Genomic DNA, 17,212 nt, shown 5'->3' with positions numbered 1-17,212 from the left:
ATGATGACGTCCACTTTTAACCTTTTCGTAAAAAACATTTTAAATAAACAAAAACATACTTCTTCACTTACTTACTATTAAAGCAGCTAAGCTGATGCTTCAAGCTACTGAGATGGTTCGACCCAGATCACCTGGCTGACGCGCTTGTTTTCTCTCCACTATGTGCTTTCTTGAGTTGTAAATAATCTCATCCGAACTTCTTCTTGCGTTTCATACAATAAGTTTATTCCACCGTGCAATATTTACATTCAAAGTGCAGCTTCATAGCGATGCAAAACATTTGCGGTCAAAAACCGTTTGCCCTTCCAGGTCAAACACCTGTCAATCATTGTTCCTGTCATGCCTTTATAGGGCAAGATTAGACCGCCACCTAATGGCCACACAGTGCATAACAGACGGACACTTGTAGATAACATTTGGCTTATACACACCGCCCCCTAATTGTTAGTGGCAGCTGACATAACAATTCAAACAATCAAAAAAAAAGAAGAAGCACATTTTACCTTTCAGCAAAAAACACATTCCTACATTTCATGTACCAGACACAGTTTTGTCACTGGTCTTACAATGACATTGGACTTGGTCTGCAGTTTCACAGAACGTACAAGCCCTTGTTTATCTGGAAAAACCTCTAGTATCCAAGTGGCCAGGAACTACGAGGAGCTGAGGAGTCCATAATCACCACAATGTCTCCAGCTGTTAAACTCCTCTTCTTCTGGTGCCACTTTTGCCTCTCTTGAAGTAAGGGCAAGTACTCCCGTATCCATCTCTTCCAGAAAAGATCAGAGAGGTACTGCACTTGTCTCCATCGTCTTCTTGTGTACTGGTCATGGGACTCGAACACTCCAGGTGGTAAGGCTGGTCTGTAGGACTAGAAACATCACACACAGCATTTACTGTTGCCTCCCTTTTGACCTCCTGATCATTAGAGTCCACCGAGAGTTCCACCACAGGTTTAGGCCACTCCTCCTCCTGTTGCCAAAGAAACATGGGACCTTCAATCCATCTGCTGCTCCTCAGGAAGTCAGCAACTTTTAATCCCCTTGACGCATCATCAGCTGGATTGTCTTTGGAAGAGACGTGTCTCCACTGTGAGGGTTCAGATGTTTCTCTGATGGTTGAGATTTTGTTGGCCACAAACGTGTGAAAACGCCTATCTTCATTGTTGAGGTACTTCAACACTGCAGTGCTGTCAGTGCAGTACATCGAGTCTTCCAACTGGAAGTTCAACTCCTCCTTTAGCAATGAGTCCACCCTGACCGCAAGAGCTGCCGCTGTCAGCTCAAGGCGGGGAATAGTTACAGCCTTCAGTGGTGTCACTCCGGCTTTACCAAGCAAAAACATGACCTGAATGTGGTTTTCCTGGTTTAATATTCTGATGAATGTTGCGGTCCCATAGCCACCTTCACTGGCATCAGCAAAGTGATGTAGTTGTGCCTGTTTGACCTCTCCAAAGTCCTCTGGCTTGACACACCTGTCCACATTGAATGTAGCCAGCAGCTCCAAATCCTCCAACCACCCTTTCCATTGATGCAAAATGTCCTGTGGTAAAGCATCATCCCAGCCACACCTTCTTCGGCAGAGCTCCTGCTGCATCATTTTGGCAAGTAAAGTGACAGGTGCCAGGAAACCTAGTGGATCGTACACTGAACTGGTTATAGACAACATACCACGTCTGGTGTTAGGCTGTTGTTTGAGCTCCATCCTGAATCTGAAATAGTCCGTCTCCACACACCACTGTAAACCCAAAGCTCTTTCCAGTGGAAGATTGTCTCGGTCAAGATCCAAATCTTTTAGGTCCTTAGCCCTTTGATCCTCTGGGATGGTTTGCAAAACCACACGACTGTTACTGATCCATTTCTCCAAGATAAAATTCCCTTTACGACAAAGAATGTTGAGATCTTTTATCATCTGGATAGCTTCTCCTTCAGTGGCTAAGCTCTTCAAACAGTCATCAACATAGAAATTCTCTTTGACACATTGAAGTACTTCAGATGAAAACTCAGACTGGTTATCGTCAGCAGTTTTTCTCAATGCATAACTTGCACAGCTGGGAGATGACACAGCGCCAAACAGATGTACAGTCATCCGGTATTCCTCAAGGTCTTTAGTGACATCTCCTTCTGGCCACCAGAGAAAGCGAAGAAAATCCCTTTCTTCTTCCGCCACCTTCACCTGGTGGAACATTGCTTGGATGTCACCCATGAATGCCACTGATTCCTGTCTAAAGCGAGCAAGAACCCCAAGAAGCGAGCTGGTGAGGTTAGGACCCTGCAGTAGTTCGCTGTTCAATGATGTCCCATGATACGTTGCTCCACAGTCGAACACCACACGAAGGGACCCTTTCTTTGGATGGTGTACACCATGGTGAGGGATGTACCACACCTTCCCATTCTCACACCACTGTTGTTGAGAGGCCCGCTCTGCATAGTTCTTACTTATGAGTTTGTTCATGTACTCTGTGTACTCCTGGTGAAATACTTTGTTGCGGAGGAACCTTTTCTTTAGACCTTGGATCCTTTGCTTTGCCACTGTGAAGTTATTAGGCAGATAAACCTCCTTTTTCTTGAATGGCAATTTCAAACAATACCTTCCCTCCTTAAGTACTGCTGAATTCTCCATAATCTCCAGAAACTTGAGGTCTTGTCTGGACATTTCATTCTCCTTCACCGACCTTTCATTAAATTCCAGATTGTACTGATTAATCAGCATTTCTTCGAGTTTGCACACAGCAATTCTGTTTACCGTAGCCACAGGCAGGTCCTCCTCCAAAGCATCACTCTCTTCATTTAGTGGACCGTTAACAGCCCATCCTAGCACAGTTTTTATTGCATATGGGCCATTCCCACAGCTGTTAATGACCTCCCAAGGCTCCAATATCTTGGGGGCATTAGTTCCGATCAACAGGTCGACATCTGCGTGTATGGGTGGGATGTGCACCTTTGACAAATATGGCCATTTTGTCAACTCTTCAGGTGTGACCATACTATCAGGAGTCACTGGCATCCTTTTCTGTGTAAGAACCTCTGGGAGAGCATGAAAATGAGTGCCATTCAACTCCGCTATCTCCAAGCCACTCAATGAGTAGGCTGGAACAACTGCTACTTGCCCCATTGTGCTCAGCTGGAAGTTGATTCTTTTGCCTGTGATGTTTAGCTTCTGCATTAAATTCTCAGAGCAGAAAGTGGCTGAACTGCCAGGATCCAAAAAGGCATATGTTTTTATGGTACGATTTCCCTTTGCAGCCTTCACTTGCACAGGGAGTATGGACAAAACACACCGATCCTTACCGGCCCCTGTATGCCCGCATGTTTCGAGGGAAGCTGGTTGGTTGCTAGATTGATCAGTTACCATTCTCAGAGTTGTTTGTCTCTTAATGTGGAGCACAGTGGGGTGGGTTTTACCACAGACTTTACATGTTAAGCGCCTTTCGCAATCTCGGCTTATGTGACCAACGCACAAGCATGCGAAGCAAACTCCATTGTCTTTCAGTATTTGAATTTTTTCATTGTGCTTCTTCCCATTGAATAGTTCACAATCCTCAAATGAGTGATTGCGGTCACAGCAAAGGCATCCAGCTTTCACTACTTTCTCAGGGTCTGATGTTGGCTCCATAACTCCGCCAGATACGTCCATCGATGTTACTGTGGTAGCCACAATATTTCCCTTTATACTGTTTCCAGGTGGCAATTTAAACCTGGGGAGAGACTTTATTCTAGAAACATTAGTTACTGGCTCCAGTATGTCACCAAACAGGGGATCAGACAGAATGCTGACACGGCGCTCAATAAATACGACCATATCAGCAAAGTGAGCTCTTTGCTTTGTTTTTTCCATGATGTCATGTGCTATTGTCCTCCATTGCTCCCTCATTTTGAATGGTAACTTTGAAATGATGGCTCTCATGTGTACTGGCATATCCAGTTCCTGCATGTACTCAAGCTCTTCCATGATGTTGCAGCAGCCACGTAAAAATAAGGAGTAGGCTTGGAGTGCTGTCACGTCCTCAGATTTGACTGGTTGCCAAGCGAATGCCTTTTCCATATAAGCAGTTGCTATTTTGTACTGATTCCCAAAGTGTTTGTCTAAAAGGTCCCTTGCCACTTTGTAGCCATGCTCAGGAGCCATGTGCTGACAGCTCCGCACCAGTTCTTGTGGCTGACCTCTAGTAAACTGCTCCAAATAGTACAAACAATCTGCCTTTTCTGCCTTTTTTTCCACTCCTTGTTCAAATGCCTTTATGAACGTGATATATTGTAGAGGATCTCCTTCAAAAGTTGGAATTTCTCGTGGTGGAAGAGAGATTAATTGCTGCTGCTGCACCAGAGTGGCTGTTATTTCATTTTGCCTGCTCATGATGGTAAAGATGTCTCCGGGCGGAGTTTGAATGATTTGATGAGATGCAGATAGTATTTCCTTATCATTTGACTGATCAATGGTTGGTTGGTGCTGATAACCCTGCAGTGTTTCTACAAAATTGTTTTCCTGATGTTGTTTATTTGAGTTCAATGATCCAGGTCTGTATTCCTTAGCCATAGGATTCAAGCCTTTGACGTCCTCGCCTTTCTTGCTTTCCTTTCCAAAATAGGAATTCATGCCATTTGAGGCTGCTTGAGAAACGCTTCTCTGATAAGAGGCCTGAAGTACTGCCAATTTTGCAGTGGATGCAGCTATTTCAGTTTCTATAGCAAACTTCTCTCTTTTCCTTTTAAGTTGTTGTGCTTGCTCCTCCAAAGCATGACTTTCCTTTAAAGCTGCTGCACGAGCAACAAGTGAAGCTTGTTCTGCAGCAGCCTTTATCTGGGCAGAGGATGTTGTGCTTGATTTACCACTTTTAACACTTCCGTGGCTTGAGTGTCTACTAGCAATGTTGGAAATGCTGTCCTGGGGATTTATTTCATCCTCCCCTTTACCCTTTTCATTCAATTCAACAGCACCGTCATTGTATGAAGAAAGCCACAATTTAGCAACAGAAAAACACTCATTGTTGGAAATCATTTTTGCATTAAACCATGTATTATGTGTTTCCTGTTCCTCAGGGGGCAATATACACAACAACGATTCATGCATGCATTTTGCTTCATCACACAGTGTTTGCAATTTTTCCAGAGCACTCTGTACCTGTACGTTTTCACCAATTGACATTAAACTTTGCATTGATTTTCTGATGTTAGTTGCCTTGTTTAGCTTAGCTTTCCTGTCACTTTGTAACCTGTCCAATTTCCCAGCTAGTGCTTTAGCAGTAAGCTTAACCACACGTTTACCATCTTGCGCTTGAGCGTCACTAGTCACACCTTCGCGTCTAACAGTCTCGGTAACGTGAGTGTCCAATACCTCGTCACGTTTCTCCATGATGTCAATAGTCGGTACAAAGTTTGCTGCACGCAACAACAGTCAGAGCAAAGTCAATTGTCCCCCAGCCTCGGAAACCAATGCATTGGATTTTTGTCTCTAATGTGTGCACACAAAAAATAATGGCCATAAAGAGTGTAGCGCTACAAATACCTCCGTGCGGTGGGCGCCGTGCGATGCTTCGGTGGTCCGATGCTCCAATCAGCTGTTAGCAGCATAGCTCCGACTCCTGCGTCTCCAATCCATGGACGTCTGCAAACTGCTCCCGAAATCTCCACACACAGCTCCCGGCCTCCCGCTTCTCCTCCGTGTTCCAAACGTGCCAACAGTTCCTTTACGGATTCCAAAATGCTGGTTTTTGACTAATATTAAAGCAGCTAAGCTGATGCTTCAAGCTACTGAGATGGTTCGACCCAGATCACCTGGCTGACGCGCTTGTTTTCTCTCCACTATGTGCTTTCTTGAGTTGTAAATAATCTCATCCGAACTTCTTCTTGCGTTTCATACAATAAGTTTATTCCACCGTGCAATATTTACATTCAAAGTGCAGCTTCATAGCGATGCAAAACATTTGCGGTCAAAAACCGTTTGCCCTTCCAGGTCAAACACCTGTCAATCATTGTTCCTGTCATGCCTTTATAGGGCAAGATTAGACCGCCACCTAATGGCCACACAGTGCATAACAGACGGACACTTGTAGATAACATTTGGCTTATACACTTACTTTACTTTCCCTATCCTATCATATGGCTACCACAGCCCAAACAGCACAGCCACCTTCAACAGACCCAGGCTCTGTACAAACAAGCTCCAGGTAGTGTCAATGCCGATTCTACAGATCCTATCATATGGCTAACACAGCCTAAAAACAGCAACGCACCTTCAACAGACCCAGGCTCCGTACTAGCAAGCTCCAGGTAGTGACAATGCCCATACTACCCATCCCCATTGTTCCACATCTATCCATGAGATTTAATGTGGCTATACATCCCAATCCTAGACCAACATAACCTCTGACAAGTAGGACATGTAAATGTGTCAGTAGACACTGTGGACTCCACAGGAGTTTTCCTCCTGTCCTGTCCTGTCCCTCTTCTGCTGTCTCCTGGCTGTCCTGTCCTCCTCCAGCCTACGGGTCCCCTCCTTACAAACCTGCCGCCATGTGGTGCGGTCAGCAGCAGTAACTTGACCACAGCCTCAATACTCAATCATATTCCTTATTCCGCGGATTTTAGAATAAGGAATATGATCACGCCAAGTGATGCCTCTGTATGAACATAGTCTTTCATGTAGACAAGGATCGGTCATGTCAAACTGTTCAAAGTGCGGGTGAGCTCCTGCGTTACTAGCACTAGACATGGTTCTTCTCAGGCTAAACCTAACCGTGGGAACATGCAGTGCTGGCACGACAAGCTATGGACCTATGGGCAGACGCCAATGGCTTCGCTTCCAGACAGGGGCGGGGGGAGCTCATAGATTGTATATTTACGAGGGGAGCTGCAGCTCGGTTTCAAAAATAGGCCATCGTGAGATTAGCTGAAAATCAGGGTATAGAGGCATACTACAATAAATTATCTGAACGTTTTTTTCAGCAAACAACTACAGAAAAACAAATTAGGGACCTCTAACACCATATAATATTGACAGAAAAGTGTATAATATGAGAGCTTTAATGTTAAAGAGCACAGGTGCCAGCACACAGCCCTGCTTGACGCCTGTACGAACAGGGAAAGGAGCGGACTCTTTTCCTCCCATGGTCACTCAAGCGGTCATATCATCATGGAACACACACACACACACACACACACACACACACACACACACACACACACACACACACACACACACACACACACACACACACACACACACACACACACACACACACACACACACACACACACAGGCTCTTGACTAATGAGGTAATTCCCTAAATGTGACATTTAATCTCTATTGGACATATTTTAATAAAAGAACCCACTTTACTCAGTACATGATTTTTTTCTCATGTGAGTATATCTTCTGTTCTTGAGAACCCTTCACTCAGGAGATTCCAAACTTTCGTAACGTGTATGTATGTCTGTGTGGTTTAAGCTACGCTAACAGACAGACCAGTGCAATCATGAGCTCCACCCACACAGATCAGACTGTGGTGTGTGTGTGTGTGTGTGTGTGTGTGTGTGTGTGTGTGTGTGTGGTCAAGCGTGCGTTTGCATGTCCGTGTTGTTTTGTGTTTGTGCTGCAGTCTTTCTACCAAAGATAACAGCAGCACTGACTCCTCCCACACAGCAGTCTATGGAAAAACATAATGTTCTTTTTTACACGCACATACACACACGCACACACACGCACGCACACGCACGCACACACACACACACACACACACACACACACACACACACACACACACACACACACACACACACACACACACACACACACACACACACACACACACACACACACACACACACACACACACACACACACCCTTTGACTGCATTTGACCATAAGGTGTACTGTTTATAGACGCTCATCGGACCCTCATACTTTAAAGTAACCTGGAATACCAGTGCAGATCCCAACTGGTAACCCCTTTTAGAGGCTGCTTATTACAGCCACAATATGTTAATGTGAAAGCAAGCACCATCCTGATTATTTACATGTTCTTGGAGTCTTAGCATGTGAATGTTTGTTCTGAGGCTGGGGCTAATGAAAAAGGTCAGGCTCTCTATTAGGCCTTTCACACCGCCGCAAAATCGGCGCTAGTTCTGGGCTTGTTCGGAGTTAGAGCCAGTGTTTTGGTTTCACACCGCCAGAGAGCCTGCTCCGGGCCGTAAAAACCGGGGGAACTCATACCCCAGGATTGAGCAGGGTTTGATAAGAACTGCTTGCGCGAACGGCTGGGGGAGGGATTATCCTGACCAACCAGAGCAACTCAAACCTCATGCCCGCCATATTTAAAAACACCGCTACTACGAGACGTAAACATAACATAATTACCGAACGTAGCGATCAAATTGACCGGCGAGAATACGCTGTATGGGTCCTGTTTGCTTAAGAAAGCAAAGCGAGAGCCAACAAGTGTAAAAATAAGACGTATTCGCCGCTGTTGTTGTGCTTAAAGCTAGCGGTAGCTTTAGCGTTAGCCACAAGAGCAGCGGCGTCGGGTGACGTACACACACGTTTACAGTGACGTCATGACGTTGCTCTCTTGCCGGCTCCATGGCTGTCTCCGGTCGATGTGAAACCAACCGGTTCATAACTGGGATAAGGCTGTAACCAGTTTTGAACTGACCCCAACACCAGCCTGGAACTGACTCTTGGTTCATTTTGGTGTGAAAGGCCTAATTGAAATCTAAAGAGGTTCCTCTCCTGGGGAACTTGAAGTGGATCAGGGTTTGAACTAGGCTCTTTATGATTGACCATTCGCTTGTTTCTAAGCGATTGAAGGGATGGATAATGATTGTTTTTCCCCGCATATATATATATATATAGGGGAAGGTGGGGTGATTTGTGCAACTTTTTACTCAAAGTGATTTTAAAGTGAGGCCTTGACAGTTATGTCTCCAACTCAAATATGTACATATATTTCAGGATGTTGTGCATCCCTGGCAATAAAAACTTTGGATCTGGAATAAACTGTTTAAGAAATATGGCTTTCGGAAAAAAAGTTGTCTTGTCGCACAAATCACCCCACGTAGTGGGGTGATTTGTGCGTCATTGTGTCACAATGACAAAGTCACCATCATCATCTTTCTGGCCATCTGAACTCTCATCAGTGGTGTCGTTAAGTGGAATTGAGATGTCACTCTCTTCTGAGCTACTGTAGACAATCACTTTCTTTTGGTGACCAGCGTATACAGCCATGCCACTGGCACAACTCTCAGAAATGTACTTTGCACTAGTTGCTCCGTGCTTGTGGAACCAACTGCCACCTGACAAATGTGATTCCCCCTACATTTCTGCCTTTAAATCAAGGCTCAAAACCCATATGTACACCCTGGTGTTTCCTCCCCATTAACTATCTTACCTCTGCACTACTATCTGTGTTTATGTGGATGTATGGGCTTTACGTCTTTTATTTTGGTTATTGTTATTGTACCTTCATTGTTTACCTACTGAATGCACTATGTACAGCACTTTGGACAGTGCAAACTGTCATAAATGTGCTTTTATAAATACATTTTACTTACTTACTTACTTATAACTCACCCAGGCCCTTGCGCACAAATCACCCCATCCCCAGAATTTTGGATAATAGGCATGATGCAGCAATTTAGGGTTGACATTGTGCTAACTATATAGACTCAAAGTGTAGCATACCAAAGCACTAAAACATGTGTCAAATGTTTTCAAACGTGTCTATAATTGTTCAGACACAATAATCGAAAAACCTTGATCATGGAAATTTTACTTTGAAAGGCAAAACACAGTTTTTTGAGCTTAAATGTGCTTATATCTTATTCCTTGTGTCTCCCTTCTTTACAGGATGAGTCAAATGGATGGCTCTTCTTAAATATGTGGTCACATTTCCAATTTCTTCCACGGTTTTCTAGAAACAAGGGGTTTTGCAACTTCCAAAATGCACAAATCACCCCACCTTCCCCTATATATATATATATATATAGTATAAAGGGCGTTTCAGACGGAACACGTTTGTCGCCCCTGGCAATGCATTCTCAATGGAGAGGCGAGCGGGCAGAGAGAAGGCGCAGCGTTCTGTCAGGCGGCACGACGAGCGGGCGCATTCCCGTGGAACTGTCGCTTCCGTGCTCGTCGAACGCTTGCTCGCACTCATAGGAGCCATTGGAAAAGTTGAGAACTTTTTATCTTTTTGTCGCGGCGGTTGAAAAATCAGAATCGCGCTCCTCCGCCCGTCACTTCACACGGGGAGAGCAAAGCGAAGCCGCGGTGCCAGGCGACAACGCGAGCGGAATGTCGCCTACCGTCTGAAACGGCCTTAAGAATATGCAAAACATTCTTCCGACATATGAGTTGGACTTTGGACTTTGTTGCTGCCAATGCCTTGCTTGGTCTGGTATGATCAGTATCAGTAGCTCATGGTGGCTAATGTTAGCAATTAGCGCTAACCATAAAATACGGCAGAAAGCTTAGAAAAAGCTAATAAGTGGAAGTCAAGAAGAGTTGAAGTCAGTTTGACACACATACTCTTCAAGGGACTTTCCGTGCTCATAGTATTGTTCGCTGATTCGAGGACTTTACGTTAATTTCATGTTGTGTTTTTAACACAAGACTAAAACAAAGAAGTGAACACACTGTACCGCACCAGAAGCCACGTGTGCTGGTAACCTGCCTGTAATCACATTCCACTCTATGTCAGGACGCCCAGTGATAATGAAAATTATACACTGCCCCAAAACCACTCCCTCTTTACTAGACAGTGCAGTGCAATCACCCTCTGCCACTGTATCTGAATTTTGAGAGTAAATAGTGCTCCCATCACAGAATGGAAATACGCACAGGACTCCTTTCGGCTCTGTATTTATTTGTAATTGAGTTGAGAAGATTGATATTTACACTTTGACTTGTCTTCATAGGAAAAACCCACAACTGTTATTAATAACGAAGACGTCCTGTTGTCAAATGTCCATGTGAGCCATGACAGTATGGACAATACCTGGACCATGTCCACAAGCACATGGGTATTTTCATGACCACATTTTTTTCTGTGCGTTTGTCCACATGCAAACTAGCCTGGCACCGCCCGCCTACCTGGCTACTTCTGCTCAATTTTCATTTCCCTTCATCAGTAGTCAGTCTGGGTCCACAGTATATTCTGCGGGTTTTTCTCAGCCAGATTTTTTGTCGGTCCAATCAGCGAACAGAGGGAGTGGCTGAGAACCTTGACGTTGAGTTCCAGTTGTCTGTCGTCAGAAGCCGGCGCATGACATACCTCACGACCAAACGTTATGCGATTGGTCGACAGATCCAGACTGGCACTGGACAGATCCAATAGTTTTAAACTTCAACAGACACCCGCCTTCAAGTGAGTCTAAGTTTGTCAATTGAGCGATTTTAGACCCTCTGTACAAATTAAATTAAGTATGATGGTCTGGTTGGGCCAGGCTACACGCAAACATCTCGACTGGACACTTAAACCGGAGTGTTTTGATAATTCACCAACATTTTGGAAAAACTCTTTATTTCTGTATTTGTGCAGGGGACAGAGAAGACAGAGGTTTTGAGAAACACTGGCATCATGACCTCAATTTGCACATTGCAATGGTTGTTTAATCTACTGAGAAAGCACACATCATTCAATTTGACAATCATTCTCGCCCGCGTTTTTCCTACTGTCACATGTCAAAATCTCTTTTGTGAAAATGTCTGTGCGCCAAGTAAGAAGCCGCATTCAGGATGTGGCCAGCCTAGCTTAGCATTGACAAAGCAGCCCTAACTGGCCGTATTCAAATTTAAAAATACATCTACATCTCCTCTCAGGCTCGTTGATAACATGTTACATGTTTTTTGTTACTGTAGTTGAACAACAGCCGACTGCAGTGATGTAGTTCCAACACATAATTCCTGCTGAACACACTAACAGAATGTGTTTGCTAGCATTTCAGGTTGTGTGCAGATTAAACAAAGAGTTTGGCTAGCTGTATCCTCCTGTTTCCAGTATTAGGTGATTAGCTTAGTTTAGCATTACAGTAATGCTAAACTAAGCTAATCACATTGCGACATCAGCTCCTTCCGAGCAGTAATAGTGTAAAGATATGTTTGATATGTTGACCCACCTACATTAACATCCTTCAGCAAGGCAGAAATAACACACACACACACACACACACACACACACTTCCTGTTGTTGCGTGCCACACATATACACACACACACACACACACACACACACACACACACACACACACGCAAACCCACCAAGTGAGTGCTATTCCAGCCATGACTTTATGAGGACCGGCCAAAATGTCCTTGCTTAGATAATGTCCTCACAGTGTTGGTCGCTACCAAGGGTTGGGTATACACACACACACCCATACACAGAACAATGCTTCAGGTTTGTTTTATTACTCTCTGTGTCATGTTTAGGAAGGTAAAGCAGACCAGGAAGGATGGAAGGAGGGAGTAATGGAGAGAGGGAAAGAGCAATGGAAGGAAGGAAGGAAAGAGCAAGGAAAGGAAGGAAAGAAGGAAGTAAGGAAAGAAGGGTAGGAGGAAGGGAAGGAAGGAAGGTATTAGGAACAAGGGGAAGGAATTAGGAAGAAGAAAAGAAAAGCATGTCACCCACACACAGACTGTGCCTCTGTCTAACCCAGGGAGGCAAGCCGGACCTGAACACAGCTCTGCCAATCAGACAGACGGCGTCCATCTTTAAACAGCCCGTCACCAAGGTTACGTATCACCCCGGCAACAAGGTGAAGACAGACCTGCAGCGAGGGAGCGAGCAGCCCAGACAGGTGTGAGGCTGACACACGCACACACACAGACGCACACACACACAGACACGCACACGCACACACACACACTCTGGTGTCACCATGAGGGAGAGGTCATGTTTTTCCACGAGGGAACCAGGTTGTCATGGTGACTGTGGCCACTAGAGGGTGCTGAGGCATCATGGGAATTGCACTGGGACACTCACTCACTCACGCACACACACACACACACACACACACACACACACACACACACACACACACACACAGTTCTAATGTCATATAGAGGGAATGGTAGCTGGTTTTGACAGAGATATTACAGAAAATAGTAAAAAAGTGACGTTAGAGAGAAACATACGATCCATCTCATATTATCATCTTTACTCTTAATTTTGTTAGCCACAAAGACATTAAATAATGCTATGTGGTGTAAAACAGTGGTATGTGTAGAAGGGTTGTTTGTCAGATTTGGATTTTAAATGGGATCTAATCTAACACACTAAAACTTGACAGCAAAATACACCTTTATTACACACTGCACCTTGAAGTCCACAACCAAGACCATTGCAGATTTATAATTACATTTTGTCCAACATACAAACATTGTATGTTTGTATGGTAGAATGCATACTGTATGGGAAATTCAGTATAGTGCATGCTCAAGCTCATACACAGTGCTGCTTGAAAGTATGTGAACCCCTTGAGCCTTTTGGAATTTTATTTATTTTAACCATTATTAATTCATTTTTATCAATACCAGTATTTTTTATATGAAATAGCAGATTGTTTGTTTATCAATTCAACATTTTTCTTTTCCGGAAATCAATTGTTAAAACAGAAAACAAATTATTTGCCAACTTTTGTATGTGCAAAAGTTTGTGAACCCTGAGCTGCATTGTTTAAATCATCAGGCGGGCCAAATTGAGTGATGAAATGGACCAATGTAATGAGAGATCTTGAGGGACGTAATTGGATGGCATTAGATAAAACAGATCAAACCAGGTCAGTTTAGGCCCACCAAAGTGAACCCATTCAGGTCAGTTAGCCAAGAGTAAAGGAAATCTCAGAGGATCACATGAATGAATAGAGTTGTGATGTTTCAAATTTGTCTGGGGACAGCTATAAATTGATTTAGAAAATGTTTGAGCTTCATCAATCCACCACGAGCACGAGGCAAATCATCTACGAGCTTTAAGAGTGACTGAACATCTGCCTAGAAGTGGACTTCCTTCAAAAATATCCACAAGCACCACAAGTAAAGTGATTTTTCAGTTAAAAGTCAACCCAAACATTACATCTAGTGATTTGCAGACCTCTCTTGCAGCATCTGGGACAGATGTGCATGGTTCCACAATAAGAAGAAAACTCAGTCAACATGGCTTTCATGGGAGGGTTGCTGAAGAAGCCTCTGCTCTCAAAAAATAACAACACTGCTTGTCACAACTTTGCCAGAGAGCACCTGGAGATACCTTAAGTCTTATTCTGTGGAAAGATTAGTCCAAAATTGAACTGTTTAGTCATAACCAAAACTGTCATGTTGGGGGTAAACCGCAACTCTGCCTACCACCAAGAGAACCTTCTCCCAAGTGAAGAACGGTGGTGGCAAATGGTCTGCAAATGTAGATGTAATGTTTGAGTTGGCCTTTACCAGAAAAATCACTTTTCTTGTGGCGCTTGAGGATATTTTTGAAGGAAGTCTACTTCCAGGCAGAGCTCTCCATTTGTAGATTTGCCTCAAGGTGGGCCGATGCAGCTCAAACTTTTTTTAAATCAATGTATAGCTGTCCCTGGACAAATGTGCAACATCACAACTCTATTCTTAAGATCCTCTGAGATTTTCTTTCCCTTTTTGGTGTCTGACCTGTATGGGTTCAGTTTGGTGCGCCTAAACTGACCTGGTTTTATCCGTGTTTTATCTAGTGCCACCCAATTTCTTCCCTAAAAATCTCTCATTACATTGGTCTATTTCATCACTCGATTTGGCCCACCTGGTTGTGTTTACCTGCTCAATTTAAACAACGCAGCTCAGGGTTCACAAACTTTTGCACATACAAAAGTTGGCAAATAATTTGTTTTATCTATTTTAACAATTGATTTCTGGAAAAGAAAAATGTTGAATTGATACACAAACATCTGCTATTTCAAATAAAAAATACTGGTATTGATAAAAATTAATGATTAATGGTTAAACTAAATAAAATTCCAAAATGCTCAAGGGGTTCACATACTTTCGAGCAGCACTGTAAATTCACAGCTGGTCCAGTCCACAGTAGATACTCAGCTCTGTCTGCCTGTCTGTCTGTCTGTCTGTCTGTCTGTCTGTCTGTCTGTCTGTCTGCAGCTGTTTTGGGAGAGGAGGTTGAAAGGACTGCGGCCGTCAGATGTCACAGAAGAAATCTTGAGGACCATGGACCTACCCAAAGGACTGCAGAGTAAGTGTCCATCATCAACGTCAACCCACACCATTCTATGGCGTGTATTATTTAATGCTGTCTCTCTCTCTCTCAAACTAAATATATTATCATTATTCTTATTATCATCAGATATGGGCCCAGACTCCAGCGATGACTGTCTGTTGACGGCCATAGCCAGCGCTCTGCACATGAGCTCCGGTCCAATCACAGGCCAGACGTCTGTGGCTGCAGAGAAGAACCCCGCCATCTGGCTCAACACGTCCCAGCCACTCTGCAAGGCCTTCACCGTCACCGACGAACACATCCGGTAGGACAGACACAGACACAGACATTTGTTTTATCTCCCATAGTGGACAGTTTCCACAGGGTGTCAGCTTTTTTTTTTTTAGTTTTTTGGGCATTTTTGCTTTATTAGACAGATTGGAGAGACAGAGTTGAAATGGGGCAAAGAGGAGAGGATATGCAGAGGATGGACCCGGGCGGGATTCGAACCCGGGTCTGCTGCGAGGCCTTGGCCCGAAGGGGGGGATGCCCTACCCACTGAGCTACGGGCGCCCCACAGGCTTTTTTTTTTTTAAATCATTGAATTCACTATTCTCAAAATAAGGCCTTGAAAAGGATTGAACTTCCTCACTACACAGGTCTTACATTTTTGGATTGCCCTTTTAAGTTCTTGGAGAGGGGTCTCTATGTGGCAAATAAGCACTTTTGATTTTCGTATAAAGAATATACACTGTTCCTGTATATCAATGTGAGTACATTAATGTGACTTTATAATAAATGCTCTTTATGAAAAAAGTCCCTTAAAATGCGTCAGGATTTCCATTACATCAGTATGACCTGACGTTGGCATTACATTTAATTTCATGTGGCATTAAAAAGGTATTATAAAGACTCAACTTGGAATTCTCTGGGGGTAACCCTGTGTCCACTTGACTTGTTTAAACACTGACTGTCCCAACACTGAATTCAGCAAGTAGTGACTTGCACTTTCTGACTACGATCAACATGAACCTAAAAGAACATGTGTTTCTGCTCCTGACCTCAGGGCTGAAGTCATGCTAACAAACTAGCACGCTAATGTGAGCATTTTGGGACAGTTTGTTATTTGTGTTTCCACTAGTAATGGCACTTTTTTGAACAGGTTAAAATGAGTGTAACTTTACTACTCCAACCAGCAGGGGGAGCTTTAGCATGTAAAACTTGAGAACAGCCTTGAGCTTTGAGAATGAGTTACAACCGGCTAGAACAGGGGTTTTCACACAACTATGGGTCTATATCACACTAAATATTTTGGAAGTCCCATTACAAGATGTCAAATGCAGTATGCCAAAATAAAACGTATGCCGGTCATCTTTTGCAAACCAGCAAGATTTTTTGGCTGTTCTGACCCACAATCCACTGCACAGCAGATGTTACGCCACATCGACTGAGCCAACCAGTGAGAACAACTCGCAATAATAAGCAAAAGAGTCAAGTTCAAGGTGCGATGTTGATGACAAGATAAACAACCATTATATATCCCACATTGTACAGTATACTATACTGCATGTAAACTATCTACTTGTTATTGACTGCTGTACAATGTATTACAGTAAAATTAAAGAGTTTATTTGCCTTTGGAGCTCATAGCCCCTTTTACCTTTAAACCTCACAAAGACAACAGTTGATTTCATGAGCAATAAAAACACACCCTTATTCAGCTCAACACACTCAAAGGGCTTTTCCTGCCAGAGCCTCAATTGGCCTGTGATAGCCGGTAGCATATGGTGGCTAATGATAGGTAATGTTAAAACACTTTAGCTACACTTTCCAGTGTCACTGGCAGTCAGTCAGTTCGCTGACTTTACGTCTTTTCTCTACTTGTGCCTGCTGTTACGCTATGTTTTAGCCTTTAGCAATATCCTGTAATTGCCTTCTTGCGGCCCCAGTTTAGCGAAGTTCTATTGTCTCCTTTTCATTTGAGGACTCAAACAAGCGTCACAAAATATGCACGCTGCACCATTATCCTATAAGCTTAAACAGCAG

At 43.7% G+C, this 17,212-nt stretch overlaps 1 protein-coding gene across 1 annotated transcript in view; it reads left to right on the top strand.

Annotated features, from left to right (window-relative positions):
- The window catches only part of mbd2 (methyl-CpG binding domain protein 2), a 48,856-nt gene that overhangs the window by 11,649 nt on the left and 19,995 nt on the right, over window positions 1-17,212 (top strand). The window contains exons 3-5 of the mRNA XM_080046789.1: window positions 12,651-12,791; window positions 15,112-15,202; window positions 15,314-15,491. Of these exons, the coding sequence (XP_079902915.1) occupies window positions 12,651-12,791; window positions 15,112-15,202; window positions 15,314-15,491 (410 nt within the window). The remainder of the gene's footprint in view (window positions 1-12,650; window positions 12,792-15,111; window positions 15,203-15,313; window positions 15,492-17,212) is intronic.

Source organism: Ammodytes marinus (genome assembly GCF_949987685.1).
Source record: "Ammodytes marinus genome assembly, chromosome: 18".
NCBI classification, from domain to species: domain Eukaryota; kingdom Metazoa; phylum Chordata; class Actinopteri; order Uranoscopiformes; family Ammodytidae; genus Ammodytes; species Ammodytes marinus.
This window is presented reverse-complemented; position numbering and strand designations above follow the sequence as displayed.